The sequence below is a fragment of the Epinephelus lanceolatus genome, chromosome 14, assembly GCF_041903045.1.
Source record: "Epinephelus lanceolatus isolate andai-2023 chromosome 14, ASM4190304v1, whole genome shotgun sequence".
NCBI lineage: Eukaryota > Metazoa > Chordata > Actinopteri > Perciformes > Serranidae > Epinephelus > Epinephelus lanceolatus.
Genome location: NC_135747.1, coordinates 14,690,769 through 14,707,820, shown reverse-complemented (window position 1 = coordinate 14,707,820; position 17,052 = coordinate 14,690,769). Strand labels below are relative to the sequence as shown.

At 40.1% G+C, this 17,052-nt stretch overlaps 1 protein-coding gene across 8 annotated transcripts in view; it reads right to left on the bottom strand.

The window, feature by feature from the left end:
* Nucleotides 1-17,052, bottom strand: part of lrp1bb (low density lipoprotein receptor-related protein 1Bb) — a 339,312-nt gene that overhangs the window by 75,097 nt on the left and 247,163 nt on the right. For all 8 annotated transcript variants that reach the window (XM_078174387.1, XM_078174384.1, XM_078174381.1 and 5 more), the window contains 8 exons: nt 12,900-13,089; nt 9,299-9,503; nt 6,993-7,182; nt 3,325-3,450; nt 1,794-1,922; nt 1,487-1,606; nt 478-591; nt 132-281 (listed from right to left, as the gene is read on the bottom strand). In XM_078174387.1, the coding sequence (XP_078030513.1) occupies nt 132-281; nt 478-591; nt 1,487-1,606; nt 1,794-1,922; nt 3,325-3,450; nt 6,993-7,182; nt 9,299-9,503; nt 12,900-13,089 (1,224 nt within the window). The remainder of the gene's footprint in view (nt 1-131; nt 282-477; nt 592-1,486; nt 1,607-1,793; nt 1,923-3,324; nt 3,451-6,992; nt 7,183-9,298; nt 9,504-12,899; nt 13,090-17,052) is intronic.

Below are 17,052 nucleotides of genomic sequence, written 5' to 3'. Positions count from 1 at the left end.
ATCTCTTATTCCACTGTCATTATCATCTCTGAAAATGAGATCTGTCTTAAGTCTTTTCTAATTGAAGCTGGCTTCCTTAATCTGTCTCTGAATGCACACGCAAAATGTGCATGTTTGTGTTGGGTGCTCACCCTGGCAGTTGGTCTCGTCAGCGTAGTCTCCACAGTCGTTGGCACCATCGCAGATCCATGATGGGTGGATGCACAGTGAGGTGGAGTTGCAGCTGATGAAATCCTTTTCTTTCACCCCCAGCTTGTAAAAGTGAGAGCAGTCGGTGTGGTCTGAATACAAAACACAGCACCACAATGATTGTCTTGACACAGTGGATGTAATGGTGAAGGCAAGGGTAAGAAGGGCAGGATTCAATCTGATCCAAGCAGTTACTGGATCCATGTGATCTGATACAGGGTAAAGCTGTGTGTTTACATTTCCATTTTAACCTTAACGGCAATGCAAAACACAAGCTAAAGGACTTACTGCAGCTTTTCTCATCTGAGGCATCGGCACAGTCAATGACCTGGTTACACCAGGCTGAGCTGGGTACACAGCTCCCATCCTTGCACGGTGATTCTGATGAGCCGCACGTGACATCTGGGGGAGAGAATTAGCATTTCAAACAGATAACAGAAACAGCACTCAGAGGCAGTTACAGGTACAGCTCACAACAATACTTAAAACCTCTTTCTGGGGGTGGGTTAAAATTAGCTCCAGGTTGCAAACTGGCTGACAGAAAAAAAGGTTTGTGATGAGTTGGAGTATCTGTGCAGGTGAAATGCCTGTGCTATGAAAGCTGCCAGAATGTCATGACCCTGTTTGTGCTGTGCAAGAGTAAATGACACATAATATGCAAGATAGGCATCTTAGTATTGTTGTTCATTTACCAGCTACTGCACAATGGCTCTGGTCATTCACCTCTCTGCATTGCATTATGAGCATATAACACATCATACTATAATCATATTTTCTAATGGCAATAAAGCTATTGTTGATGTCCCATTAAAAAGAAAATGCTGGAGATGACACACCACAGTGAGGTAAATTTCTTCCTGAAATCCCAGACTGCTGAGTTAGAGGGTCCACATTAATTATGAGAAACCCACTGTCTCCTTGTGGGCTCAATCAGCTCAGTACAGTATTAGTCTAGTTTAATATTAGTCTATACACCTTGATATTTTCTCACTGTAGTCCAATTAAAAGCAGGGAAATGTGCACAACTGTACTTTTTATTTGAATATTTCATCAAGGTCAAAACAAAATCTGGCCCGACTGAAGAAACACAAAATATTGTCCAGGCAGCTTTTAAGGATAGACGTTTGGGAGCCTCTTTGAATTTTGGCACTCTTTATGATCTTGGGGCTCATTAGACAGTGAAGGCTTAGCACAGCATGTGGCCTAGCGTGGCGTATTAATATACGCATTAGTGTCACAGGATCCTGCCCTCAGAGGCAGGACGGATTGAACGGGAGATCAAACGGCTGTGACTCACTGCTACAGAAAGCCTCATCAGAGTTATCCCCACAGTCATCGATCCTGTCACAGAAACGACTGTTGGCAACACACCGCTGGTTGTAGCAGGGCCTGTAACCCTTCCGACAGCTCCTGTTGTCTGAGCACAGTGAAATTCACAAACATGTTAGAAATGACCAAATGCTTGCCACTGTTAAGCACCAGAAATGTCACTGAGAGGCAGTAACCAGCAATTAATTATTTCCCCAACGGTTTTAAATCACACCAACATATTTTTCTGATACATTCTTATCTGAACATGCTGCAGACAAAGTTGCGGTTCTTACCACAGTATTGCATCTTCTCATCTGATTTATCTTTGCAGTGGGCTACGCCGTCACAGGTTAGCTGGTAGTCTATGCACTCGCCATTCCCACACTCAAATTCAGTGTGGATGTTGCAGGAGGAGTTTTCTGCTGCAGAAGAGAACAATGAGGGTGATGAACTATGACTGTCAAAATTTCAACGCTCAGCTGTGCATATTGAGCAGGATTCAAACATACAGGTGAGTTCAGAGGCAACATTTCACTGCCTGCTGAAGTGAACAACTGAGTCTCTTCAGCAACCCAGTTTTGGGTCAACATTTGTAAATGTCATAACGGCATTCAAAAACCCCATTACCCTTGAACTTCAACCAGAGGGGAATCTGGCTGTGAAATACGTGGCATATTCTGATATTTAGTCGTAGGCTTATTCTCATTTGATCTAGTAGACTGATTTATAATAATACATGTCAACATTGTACTTTTAGTGAATTCCAACAATAAATACCTTCACAGACCACTGACCAGTGATACTGTACTCATGGTCCATTTGATAGGGTGCTGGGTGGCCTGGTGACAGTTTTCTACCTCACAATGAAAATAAATTGATTCACACTTTTTTTTGTACTTTGTCTGTAAATAAGGTGCTTAAAAAGAGAGCTTGTTTATCCAAAAAAAAAAAAAAAAAAAAAAAATGCCAAGGAGGGATCCCCCAGATCTCCAGACAGAGGTCCAGACTAATTTTTCATAAATTAATTATTAACATTTCTTTATTAATTGGCCCCTAGCCTTCTGTCATTTTGCAAACGGGGCCCCCAGGCAGAGCAAGCTGAGTGTTCCTGCCTCAGACCAATCTCTGTCACTGCTCTGCTGCTCACAGCCTCACAATCTAAAAATACAAAACTTCTTGTTGCTCTAGTAATGAGCAGAATCGGGACTGTGGTAGAAAAAGCCTGTCGTCCTCTACCATGACATCCAGGCTACCATCCAGCTCTTGTGAGCCACTTGCCATGTTTAGTCTGGCCAAGCCTCCCTCGTTTGAAGAGCTCCTCCCACCTTATGGTCTATCCTCACATTGCATTTCAAATTCAACCAGCAATCTGTCAAATTAGGAAGCGAGACACCATCAAAATGCTTTTGTCATGTGACTTTAAGCAGGTAGCTCTGACACCTTGTGCTTTCAACTTTGTTTTCGGCTATCTGCTGGCATGAACTTAAAGTCACACAACATGATAGCTTTATTTTTCCTCAGCAGTACTGACCATGGCTACTGGAATCATTACAAATTTACTGCTCAGTCACAGAGGAAGAGACAGCAGCTGTTCATGCTTCCCTGTTTGTGTGTGGTTATGCTCAAAGGAATCAATTCAAAGATACCAAAGGTTCATGTAAACAGCACAAATAAGAGCTTAACCTAAGTGTAGACAGAAGCCAGGTGACACTATGCATATAAATGTGTCCATAAAAAGTGTCATTAAAATCAATATCTGATACTGAGAATGTTTGAAGATGTAGCATTGTGGCTTAATTAAATCTGAAGCTCCTTGTTACTTACACACACATCTGTTGTCGTCTAACAGCACACGTTCTCCACGGCAAGTGCAGTTGACCCTCCCATACGGGGTCAGGAGGCAAAGGTCACCGCATCCTCCGTTCATGTGTCGGCATGGGGACAGCTCACCTTTAATATAAAGCAAAGAGATCTGATTAAGCGGTCAGAAGCAGTCAGAGGTAAAATCTTCCTTGGGACATACTCTTTTCATCAGTTTAAGATGTTCAGTACACTCATGGACTTATAATGTAAGCCCCTTGTATACTGTATTATTAACTAATATTCCAAATGAATCTTAAATTTGGATTTGGAGAATTTGGATTCTCTGTGCTTACTGTAGGAAGGATGTGTTTCCTAAATGGCTGGTAAATCTAGAAAGGAGCTCTAAGCACCTGACAGCAAACCTGTTCATTACTGTAAATGGGCGAGATAGCAGATTAGGTTTTCTCCTTTAAAATTCAATTACAGTTGCGATCAAAACACCTTAATGTGATGCGCTATGGCACGAGATATTTAATAATATAAACACAAACAGGGATAAGAAATGCAATACTAAGCTAAAAGCAGGTAGGAATGCACCGATTGTGACATTCTGGGCTGCAACCACTGTTAAAAGTAACAGCAGGTATGAGTGATATTTTTTTTTTTGGTCTTTGTTGTCATTTATTCACCCTTTTATACCAAGTAAATGAAAACTCTATTTATTCCAGTTTCCACTAAAAACTATAACTACATTACATTTAAACGCATCTACGTAAATAATGTTATACTTTACCTGTGTGGAATAGTAATTTTTCTACTGAATAGAGCTTGAACGCATCATAATGTAACTCAATGCGACCTTTGTTAGCTGTTAGTTGTCCACCAACTGTTAACGGCTAACAGCTAATAACTAGCTCTCCTCCTTCAGATTTCAACACAAATCTGTTGTTCACAACGTAGCATCATCAGGGAAACAACAGGTTGTGTCTGCTGATGCACGGATGGTGAGTTTACAGCCTCATTTTCCCAGGGAAGATCTCTGTTCTTCCCAAACATGTTTTTTTATTGTCCACGTGGCGCTGTCTTGAGCCCTGCTTTTTAACCTGCATGAAACTGATAACAAAACACAAAAACATCGGCCTCTATCATTGGTGAATGTCATTTTATTTATAGATCGGCCGACAGAAGTCAAAAAGGCAAATATCGGCCAGTAAATTGGTGCATCCTTAAAAACAGGCAGAGGAGTTCTTTTTATTCAAAACACATTTCTAGAAAAGATGCTTTTTGTTTGTTTGTTTGTATTTTATCTTGGGAAGATGCTGCATTTACATTTGGTTTTCATTGAAAGGCTCAGTATGGTCAACATACATAAAAAGAGGCTGCTCTATTGTTAAATGCTACCCCTATCCTCACTGACGGGTAGTAAATGTTTTACAGTGCTGCATATTTTTTCTCTCTCTGCCTGGGGTGCTATGTGAAGAAGCTGTGTGTAGCTCTGTGGGAATCATGTATTGCACTAAACCATATGCCCAAACTGCAGACATGACCCCTGAATGAAAATGAAAGTGCTTGTCCAGTTCTGAGGAAAAAAAGTAGAAAAGTAGCTTAGCAACAAGAGACGTAGTACTAAGTGCAAGTGTTCAGAGACATGCATGTCCACTGGAAAACCTTTGTGATTAGCTGCCCTCCAGCCATGAATATTTTATTCATGAGAGAAGAGAAGCTGCTTCTCTGTTCTGCAGCACAGGTAAACCATTTGTATGATTATCTAAATTCAGGATATTCATGGCAAGGAAAATGCAATAAGAGGTTAACAATGTAAAGCCCGAAAAGGATAAACTGATTATCAGATCAACCATGGATGGTCACTGCACATTATGCTGCAGACTTGCAGCTGTGCCCACGCAGGTCAAAGGATGTGATTATTTCCCATGACGAGAAAAACGAACAACAGCGTGGCTCTCGGCATCAGAGTCCAACCAGTGCGACTTGCTTAAGCCCACTTCCCTTTGTCCTACTTGGAAATAAAACTTTATACGACACTTAAGAGACTCCCTTTACAACACAGGCTACTTTTTTATTAATTACCTCTGAAACTTAAGTTTCTAGCCATTCTAAATAAGACCACATTCATTTATCACACCCACTGTTTCTGTAAGCCTTTTTAAAATATTTTGCTTTCACTCAGTGGAGCTTGGATGATATACCAGTCTGCCAATATTATCTGCCAATATTAGTAAAGAATTATTACTTTTATATTGAATATATTTTATTTATAACTTTATAGCTATTAATTATGATTTCATGAAGGTTACATTCAGTTTACTGCTTTTGTATTTATTTATTGATCTATTTTTGTATCTTTACCTGTATATAAAGATTGTACTGTACGAGTATATTCTGCCTCAATGCATACCCTTGAAATCCTTGGCAAAAGAAGTTTGTCAAGGTTATGCCCTGGTCAGAAACTAAGTATTAGCTGATATTTTGCTTTCAGATGTCTTTATTTGAATTCATTTCCATCTGTAGTACCTGGTCAGAGGCCCAGTGGTGAGCAGGTTGATGAAGTAAAAGGTAAAGCAATTTATAGTAAATTAAAACTTCACATTTTGAAAAAACCTTGATAGAAGTTTTGGCCTCAAATAGAGAGAAGAATCGGTCTGACTTTATTACTTCCCCACCGAGACAGAGCAGGGTAATTCTTCTAGAGCTCCAGCCTCGAAGGTTTTCTCAAAGCCCCAGATCTGTGCTGTTCTCAAAAGAATATTATCAAGTAAATGCTCTTATGTTGGCCTAAAATTCAATAAAAATATTGAAGACCACATTTACTTTGTATTGTTCGGTATCCTTGTTTTGAAGTTATAGCAGCCCAGATTATTATGGCATGGATTTGTCAGCTAAATATTTATTCTGCGAACTCTACTCCAGCATAGTACTGCAAAAATAGCTTTCAAGAATGGTAATGCTGTTTACACGAAAGTCCTACACTACTTAAAAAAATAGTAACATCAGAGCGTGTTTTCCTGTTTTTAGGTGGTATTAGTGAAAATGAGTCATCCTCAACATCAGTTGCGTTCTGGTTTCAGAATGATGAAGACAGTTGGAAACAATTAGATACAAAATAGGATGTAGGCTCGACAGGATGATTTTTTTTCTTGGCAACTACCATGTTTTTCCTCAATTGATGTACTGATTGTTAAGCATTCTGCTATCTCAAATGGCTTGAAAAATAGTGCATATAGCTGCTGTACATGGGAAAAAAATGTACCTGGGGACAAGCCCCTGGACCCCTCTTGGTTTAAGCTGAGCCCCGAATGTTCACAACATCCGGCTCCACCCCTGCTTCCCAAAAAAGGTCAAGCCAATGGGGGAGGAAACAGGATGCATGCCTCAAAAACAAACTAAAACAGACAAGTGCATGCAAACTGTAGCAGTGGCACAGATAAGCACAGCTCCCTCTATCCCTCTCATTCTGCTGTCGACAAAAGTACATACAGCAACATATTTATTTTGGTCTTTTGTCCTAAACCACACTAACATAATAAATATGCACATTTGTTAACTCCTGCCCATGAGCACACATCATCACACAGGCACCTGCACACACATAATACACAAATATTTGCAGACACAACACTGCATCCAACGGCCATTAAATCAAGCTCATCTCCAGGTGTTTAAATACTCACAGTTGTTTGTGTCCCTGGCCACAGCTATAATTCCCATTGGTTGATGAGGTATGTCTGCTCGAAGTACCTTGGTATCACCGCCTGTGTACTTGTTTGATCGCAGCACAGACCTGCGGGCCCAGTCTGACCAGTAAATGAAATCTGCGTAGATGGCGAGCCCGTAGAAGTTTCCTGCTCCTTTAATTATGACCTAAAAATTGTAAAGCAAAGCACTTGTGTTAGGACTGATTTCCATCACGCTTTTCAGATTTAAGGCTTGTGCTATCAATGCCACTCTATTACTCGCACCTTTACAGTGTATGTGAATGATTCTATATGCCAGAATTGATGATACAGCAATAACAGCGGGATTCATATATTTCATGCTGTCAATATTTGCACTTCCATCTACAAACCAATAACTCTTTTCAAGATTTGGCTGGAAAAAGCATCGACAGAATTTTGAGCGCAACCCTTGGAAAAGATGTGGAAGATAATGTTTCGACTCATTAATCAACACATCACCCCCGCCGCCCACATGACTGCTTAACCCAGATGTTGGGGGAGTAAATGACAGTGTCATTGGCAGGGAGGCAGGAATCCATCAGATGCCTCCTTGTGGGACTCTCCAGGCATGTGGGGGGGGATCAGGGCCTCCAGCAGCTCTGTAGTCTCAGCCATTAGTGGGACAGGCTTGTAAGCAGCATCACATTAGCCCTGTGCCATACTGGGATTAATAGGACAGGTGTTGATTAAAGGAGCCCAGCGTGTGGAAGCAACAACTGGCCATCAGGCGAGTGAGCGACAGAGGCAGAGAGACAAAGAGAGGGAAGTATAGAACACCAGATGGGGTCGGATGGAACATATTGATGGGAAATTAGATTTGGGAGACATTAAGTTTACCGCCAGCAACATATTACATTCATGCCAAAACCTGTGTTTTGGATAAATGTGAACATATTTCATACGTTCTTCTCACTTTCAGTATTCAGCAATGTTAAAATAAGGTACTTCAGTTGCTAAGTCGACACACTCTTCACATGGAAACATAAACATGTCCAGAGACACTGCCGACATTGAACCCAAATGACACTAACTATTCCCAGACAGCTCTCAAATTATATTCCCTCTATTCATGGTTAAAAAGGGCATCTTTTCCCTGCTAAACATGCTGACATCTTCCCTTATCATGCACTCTGCTGCCCTTTGTGAAGCACTGCCTTCATTAACAACATGGGTCTCCACTCTCAAAATGGCACGGGGGAGTGAGCCATGCCACAGCTCTTGTTCGTCTCTGCCGCCAACCACACTGTCAGCATGTAATGGCGCTGCTGCTGCAGAGAAGAGGGGAAGCTTGGCACTTGAGGACACTCCATTGCCATCGAAGTCTACAATGGTGTCCTATAATATTGTATCTATTCTAAGGCCTGATCCATTTTTTTTTTTTTTATTCTTCATGAAATTTTGCATCCTTTTGCATTTTTGCAAAGTCAGAACACACTGAAGTGACAAAAAGCCTTCAGTTTACATCTCTGCAGAAAGCTTCTTGTATATAATGGATGGGTTGTCTTAGGATTTTCACAACCGCAGTTTGGGTAAGTGCTAAGGTTGACAATCAGCTACCTCTCTTTAATTTACACATTTTAATTGGAATGGTGAATCTGCACCCAGAGCGGTCTCACTGCAAAGTCTTCATTAGCAGGACTGCACTGCAGCAAGGGCAGGTGTGGGACCCAAAGGTGAAGACATTCTGAGCCTTCTGACCCAGCTTAGCAAACATATGGGTAACTAATTGAGATGGGCCAATGTGCTGAACCACTGAGGTCGTGTCAAGCAAAAACTGAAATCCGTAGCAAAAAAATGGGCCATCTTGTACTGTGATCTCTTATATATTCAGCTGGGATTTTATACATTATACATCAACTTTTCATGGACAAAATGAGAACTCCCCTAGCTGAGATTCTTTACTTTACCAGGGAATGACTTCTGTGATTAAGGAAACCATCTGTACCCTCAGAACTGATATATCAGAAAGAACATCAAGAGGCATTTCAGATCCTATCCGCTGTATAGAGGATCATGTTTCAGGAGCTCAATAGGGATGGGAGATTAAATGGAGGAAAAAAATGTATTTCATTTCAGGAGAAAAGGGCAGATCAATCCGACATCCTATCCTAAAATCTTGATACCTTGTGCAATGATAGCAATTAAAGAGGGTTATAAAAAACTAAAATCTAATACTTTTACAGAGGGATAAAAGTGCTTGAAATTAGGCAACCACAATTAATATCCTTTACTTGGTTGGTGGGGATTATTTTTATACTCACATATCTGCTGGAACCATCGTAGTCACATCTCTCAATTTTGCCAAGGCTGCCATCTGAAAAGTAGAGCTTCTCTGCTTTGTGGTCAATAGTTAGTCCATTGGGTGTCAGGATGTCAGAACTGATGATAATCCTCATGTTCTTGCCTGCTAAAGTGGATCTCATGATGCTGGGTCGCTGCTCATTCCAGTTGGTCCAAAACATCAGGCTAAGATGGGAGGAAAGCCAAACCAAACATTTCATTACTACGGACTAGTACGGAAAACACAAAAGAAAAAAAACATGGACCTTGTCACAAAATAACGAGAAAAAAAATTGGAACTATATGAATTTAAACCCATAAAGCACTGGTTTTGGTTTAACTGCATCTGCAGAAAGAGAGTGACTTCCATCAAGAGCAGGACTGGGCTTTCTGCCTGAACAGTCCCAATGACTTGAGATGCCAGTTGCAGTGTTGACATACTAATATTAATGCCATCCACACTTTGTAACATTAATATTTCCAAGTGTTTCATACCAAGTAGGAAAAAAACAGATTAAATATGATAACACCACCATTGCCCACTGTCATATGCTGTAGCCTAGGTTACCAACGATTGCTAATTAGGCTTACCTTTTCTCATACTCATGAGATCTTTTTTTCATAGTTATGCAGTCCTGATCTTGTAATCATGAGATCTTATTGTACTCAGGAAAAATAACATGTCTGTTTTTTTCTTTTGTGAATGCAATGAGTTTCTGTAGACTAGTATTCTTCTTCGTACTTCAGCAATAGCATCTTAATGTGTAGATTTCAGAAACTTCCTCCCTCTCCCAAGGGAGCACTACTTTACCGTAGCACTTCTACAAATTCACACCACATGAGCAAGAACTATAAAACAAATATGTGTAGATATGTGCTGTCTGAAATAGAATAAAGGAGCAGGAGTGATGGCTTTTTTATAAGACCTGCTGTACCAACGTGTCAACCAGGGAACTCACTGCCATGCCCGGCATAACAAACCCTAATGAACGGGAAATGTTTTTTCTCCGAATTAAATTGCTGGAGGTTTATGCAGTGTCAGTCAGTTATCAACATGTTGCCAAGACCTCCATGGCCTGTCACTGGCTTCCCATTTTTGCCTCGAAGGAGCTCATCATCGATAAAGTGTAGCTACATTTCAATTTAAAAGAATGGATTAGCATCACACATTGTGAGATAGAGGTCATTTATTCATATTCTCCTGTGTGAGGACTTCTAAGAATATGAAAAACATAGATAATAGCAACGGAGTAAATAAATGAAAGATTTATATCTTAGTTTATATGGGTTTGCAAGATGGATGGTGCACATTTTAAATCCACAGTTATATGCAGATAAACCACTGGAGAAAAAAAGGTGGTTATGTTTCTAATTATATAAAAAAACACCTTTCTCAGCTCCTGGGCTCTTACTTCGTACTATGATGAAGTCATGGAAGTCCACTCTAGTGAGATAATAAGGATTCCAGTCAGAAGTCACAACCAGGGACTGCTAATTAATCACTTGCGTTTGAATGCTAATTATCAGACAGTGCTTCTGGAGCGGGGTGGATATGGTGCCAAATTGCCAACCAAGGATACAGTCTGAGGTCAAGAAATTAATTTAGTTAGTACAACAGGAGGAGCAAGATACTCACTCATTTTAGACTGCTCACAGTCACTTTTTTATATTCATGAATATGCAAGTGTTAAAGCTGAACTAGATGTGACAGGAATACTGAGGTGTTGTTTTTTACAACAACAGTAAACACCTTTTCCGAAAGACTTTTTATTTATTTTTTTAAACTGGCACAAATGAAACTGTTAAAACAGGTACTCAAAAAGCTATGAGTGCAACTCAGAATAAATCAGAACACTTACACCTTTTGTGTAGAAAATCTAACCAAAACACAATCTGCATCTCAGACTATAGTTTCACATAGCATAATGCAAAAGTAAACTCAAAACACATCTCTTCCCATCAGCATTTTAACCTTTCTTGCCCTACACAACAGTTATCCAACTTATACTCATTGCATGTGCTCATGATTATGTATATGATCTCCATGTTGCACATTTCTCTTTTTGTACTGCTTTGCATGTAGTTTATGTCACTTATACGTACATACATTTTTGTGTGTTTTGCTTATGTTGCGCATTTCTGTTTTTGTTTGACACATGCTTTGTGATGATGGGCTCTAATTAACTTCGACCTGACTTGACGTTAGGGATGCCACTATGAGAAAATTTTCTCACTGGTTAATAAACTTGTGACAACACCAGTGTTACAGATCACAAAGGACGTTTTACAAGAAAAGATAATTCTTGATAATGCTCAATATCTGTAGAGTGTTCTATCGACTTCCTGCTGATGCAAACTGATCCCAACACTTCCTACTACCGCAGCTTCACAGTAAAAGCATTCATCTGCTGAATCATGAGTTGACTTTTATCATGAAATGCAACATGTTTGTCGGTGAGATTAGCACTACCACTACTTGTCATCAAAAATGCACCAACAAAACAACTCAATGATCATTTCTGGTATTTGCTGACAGCTGATCAGTGTGAAATAAAACACGAAGCAATGGAACAAAAGCAGCAGCCATAGTGAGCTGTTGGATGAAGAGCTGCAGACAAAAGGCTGCACAACCCCAATTTCTTTTCCCTCATTAATGTTATCAGGTTCCACATTAGCACTGAGTTTAAATCCCAAATATTGCCAAATAGACGCTTTTGCTTTGACACCAAATCCAACAATCTTGTACATCAGCTCACCTAGCTCTTGTCACATTGTAAGTGAAATTTGACTCCTGTTATTCTGTGCTGCAACTCTGCTGCTGCTGCTGCTGCTGCTGTAAGGAGTAGACATGTTCAATTTATAATTTAATGTCCATTGTTTGATGGAGCAGACACATGCAGTTTATAATTTAGCATCCATTGTTTGACTAAGTATTGATTAAAGAGCGAAATGATGGTGGAGGGGCTGTGGGCAAGTGATGCATTCAATGTATGCACAAACACTGTGTAACACTGCTAACAGTGACTATCACAGCAAGCCTACTACACACAGGGGCTTCAAATAGATGAAAATAAATTGTTCAGAGATGCATGCACAAACGTAGGAACATTGGATGTTTGTTTTGGTTGCCTTCTGTATTAAGTGTCATTTATTTATAGGCTTCCTGGAAATTCTGAGAGCAATGCACTGTAGTTGTCAAGCCTACTTGTAAAAAAAAAGTATGCACAAGCTTTTGTTCTGTTCTTTGTAATATTCTTTAAATGACAGAGTGCTGCTATATTATGCCTTCTGGACCATTTTTCTTCATTTGTTCTAAAAATGGCTGGGTCAATGAAGATTGAAAGCTATATAGAGCATGGTGTCATCAGCATAGCAAAGAAGACCAATACTGTTTTTGAGGATGATGACCCCCAAGTGGTAATAAAACTGAGAATAGCTCAACATTAATGATATATGAATTTAAGTGTTGTGAGTGACAGTATCTAAAGATCAATTTAGATCCAGACCTTTCTGGATTAACTGACAATAATTTGGAGAGAGACTGACTGGGAGAGTGTTTAGAGACTAAGAAGAGTTACTGACTTTTGACACTCATCCAGGGCCAGGACGTGTGGATGGTCTTCCTCCGAGAGAGTGACCACGGCCTGCCGACCGAAGCCACCGACTCGTCCCTGGTCCACAGTTTGTCTGGTGATGGTGGACGTAGTGGAGCTGGTCCAGTACAAGGTGTCCCAGGCTCGGTGGTAGGCCAGGCCCTCCACTGAACCCACATCTGAAAGAACAGACACATAAGACCTCTGCTCAGGTACCAAGTAAACTAATTCAGACACCACACAGAAGCATGATTTCATGAAAACACACACAGCCTGAAGGACACTCATGTTTGCAACTGCACTTGACAAGATCTTAATATGGAAAATGCATCTATGATACATTACATACAGTCTAAATCACGAGTAATGACTGCAACAAAGTGTTCTGCACCCTTTGTAAGTAAGAAACCAACTGAAACTTGAGAGTAAATACGAAACATATAACAAGATTTTTTCTTTCATAAATTTAGGCTTGGGGTGCACATACTGATATCATATTGTTTGGCCTTTGGGCAATAAAATCAACCCAAATTAAAACAATTAAGTTATCTGCTATTGCAATCTGGAAGTTGACTAGTGCAGATTTAGGTAAAAATATTGACTTTGTTTGTAACAGATGGCAGACTCCAACTGTGTTAGATTCGGGATTATGTTTCCTTGGTGATTGACAGGGAAATGACTTCATGCCTCACTACACCGGACAGACAGCTATTTGTTGATGCGACAGTCACTCGGCGACTGAATATGTTTTCACTGCGAACCAATTTCCTAAACAGAGAATATGAAAAGGCCTTTGACGCCTCCCAGGATGGTGCAAGAATGTGAGTGACAGGGAGAGAACCTCCAAAGAGAGACAGTGATCACAGACAGAAAATCTGGCCATATTCATGTTTAACCATTCCCTGTAGATTTTGTTTTATTTTGTGGCAATGGTTCCATAAATGACCTACTGAATATGACCTCTACTGTTTCAATAGACACACGCTTCAATCTGAATAAATAAGGCCAGGATAACTGCAGTAATACAGTGTCGCTGAGTTGTCATGTACCCATGTACATGAATATGACAACTGCTCCCCATGGACCACTGTAGGGGATTTGTGGAAGCCTCTGGATTGTTTTCATTATGTTCTTGGAGATGAAAATTAAGAAAATTGTTTCTTGGGGGGAAAAACACAAACCCAACTGTACACACTGTGGCAGAAGAAATGTTGACACCATGCAAAAAGCAACAGAAAATATCAAACCAGCACAAACAACAAAAAAAATATGTAAACTCCAAACATAAATGGTGCTTCTGGGTACAATAGAAACCCCACAAAGTTGAAAATATCCCCCCAAAATCAGATAAAGGAAGCATTAAATTTCCCTGGAAAGAAAAAAACAAAGTTTATTTCTCACCCTGATACAGTCCATTTATTAAAATTCAATAAAGCCATGCTCTACAAAGCCACTGGCCCCTAAGCTGTCAGACCAAACAGTCTGTCAGCCAGAGAGGAAAGCAGGTTTGTTAGAGCTTTGAAAAGATTACCTGCGTAAATCAGCTTCTGTGTGTGTGTTTGTTCACGTGTACTTCTTTTGTGTATATTTGTTTATTGTTGACAAAACAAGAGATTATCATTCCTAAGTAAAGCACACATAGAAAGACTAAAGGAGTACCTTCTCCTCTCTTCTCAACTCACTAGGAGTGACAATATTGATGACAACATCACAATTCAAATGGAAGTCAAATAAATGTAACAATGCCTTGGCATTCACATCACACTTATTAATTTGGCCTGAACTCATCTCTTTTGTAACCCTTTCTGTCTCGCACACAGTTTCAACTGTAAATGCAGCTCTTAATTTGTCTTAATGGTGAACATGTGGCTGATGCTATAGAATTTGACTGTATCCCTTTATCTAAAACCCATAAACTGTAATGTGGAATACTACCTGAGTCAGCCGATCACTAATTAATAGTTTGCAATAAAAGGCGTCTGGCAGCTTGGAGTTTCTCACAACTTGTTGGCGGGGCGATAGAGTAATTAATGGGGGACATGGAGTTTAATTAGGGAAATATGGATGATTAACATCTTCACCTTTCCTCAATGACGTGATTCAGGCAGAAACTTTTAGAGGAAAATTGAAGACAGTCTTGCTTTTATATACAAGGCGGGGTTAGAAGATGTGTAAAGGTGGTGGTTTCATCAGAAGAATTATGGACCAGATGGACATACTGCTTTCACTAGACACCAAGTAAGCTAATTGAAAACAAGGAAGGTCAAGGTATACTGGCACAGTTGTATGCAGTTTAACTGGATACAAACAATTTGCTGACCTTCTCTAATTTATTCTACATGGGCATGTATTATGGACTCAGACATTTGAATTGTACTCAAATAATTCTTTGCACCACTTTGATTATGCATTTCACAAGTGCTTAAGTGTGAAGGGCACTTACAGATCTTGACAGAGGGTTCTTATTAACACTTATTCATTTCTAGTAGATAAATAAATAAGCAGGAGGCTCCCTCAGCGGGGGTGTGGGAGATGAGTCGGGGGGGGGGGGGCCTGAGTGAGAACACTCTGCCAGACTCCCAGTGTGAGGAGGGGGTGGGTAGGTGCTGAGCTCTGCTCCCAGTAGAAACTTCACAGAATGGCAGAGGATGCTAGCCGAGCAGAACAGAGGGTTTTGCTGTTCATCTGACTCCAGTCATGCTTATCAAGACAGGACTGACTGGGATTTAGTGAAGGAATAGAAAGGGATTGGTCCCATCATTCAATCTGTGACAGTCAGTAAGCAGAACCCTTTCAAACACAGGTATTATACCCTACAGATTTAGTATTAAATAGTCTTTTCAAAGGAGTAACAGCAGCAAAAAATGGAGGTGTGCAAGAGGAAGTGGGTGTGTTGAGATAAACACTATTAATGCTATGCTACATACTGACATGCTATTAATGCTATGTGAAAACTGTTTTCTTAACAAGGTTGTCCCATTTGAATACAACTTAAATGAAATTAGCACCTTATCTACACGACTGATGTAATGAGAACAGCGCATCACAGCAGCTGCAGCTGAATTTCAGTCTACAGCAGTAGGTTGGCAGCACTAAAATCCCATTATGCAACCAATGCAGTTACAGATAAGTCAAAAAACAAAAGACTTGGAGCTGGACATTCATGTCAATCGTCCAGATTGTGATTGTGATTCTGATGCCATTAGCATATCTTGCAGGATTTCAATCAGAATTACTGGCCTGTGTTCTTTACAAACTTGTGGGTCTGTAAAGCCTTTTCAGATGGCATGCTGAGATTAAAGGCTCTAGGTAACTACATTAACATGAACTTAAACGTGCCACAGCCATGAGCCTTTGGCTTCGGTAAGCAGAAGGCTAAACCACTAGCAACATTTTCTCTCACTCTCTGAAATGCATTAACAATACTAACACGAGTTATCATTAGTTAGACGTGTACTTCACTGCATTTACTGTCAAACTTTCTTTTAGACTTTATTTTTGATAAGTCTCTTTCTTTTCTGGGTTGATTTGCAGCATAGGCAGTTGTTGCTAATGCAGGAATAGCAGCTTTTTCCACAGGATTTTCCACTATTGAATCAGGCTTTCACCATATGGGATGTGCACGTGCATTTACAGAACAGACAATAGGGGCGCCCTCTCTCTGAAAAGATGAAATTGGCCAAAGGCTCTCATTGACGGGCTATATTTTCTGAAGCCTGAAAATAAAACCAAGAGAGGGTGCAGAAGTCTATTTCACTTTCAGACCACTTCCAGACTACAAATATTGGTAGAAGAAAACATTGTGCCATGACAGAGGAGAGATGGAAAGAAGTGGACAGAATTTGCTGCAGCCTGTGAAATCACCTGTAACTATGCTATATGCTATAGCTAACTAGCTAACCACTGTAGAGGCTATTTGCAAGCTAACATTAGCTACTGGAATGTTTGCTAGTAGCTTACAAGCTAACCATATGTTTGAACTAAGGATATCTAGCTTCAAAAACCACATCATGTAACAACTTCTTCAGTAGAAATATACAGTGTGTTTGTAGGCTAATAGCATACACTCAACAAGTTAACATTAGCTTACAGGTCGGCTAACCTTATTTAGGATCGGGATAGCGGTTAGCTAGCTAGCTATA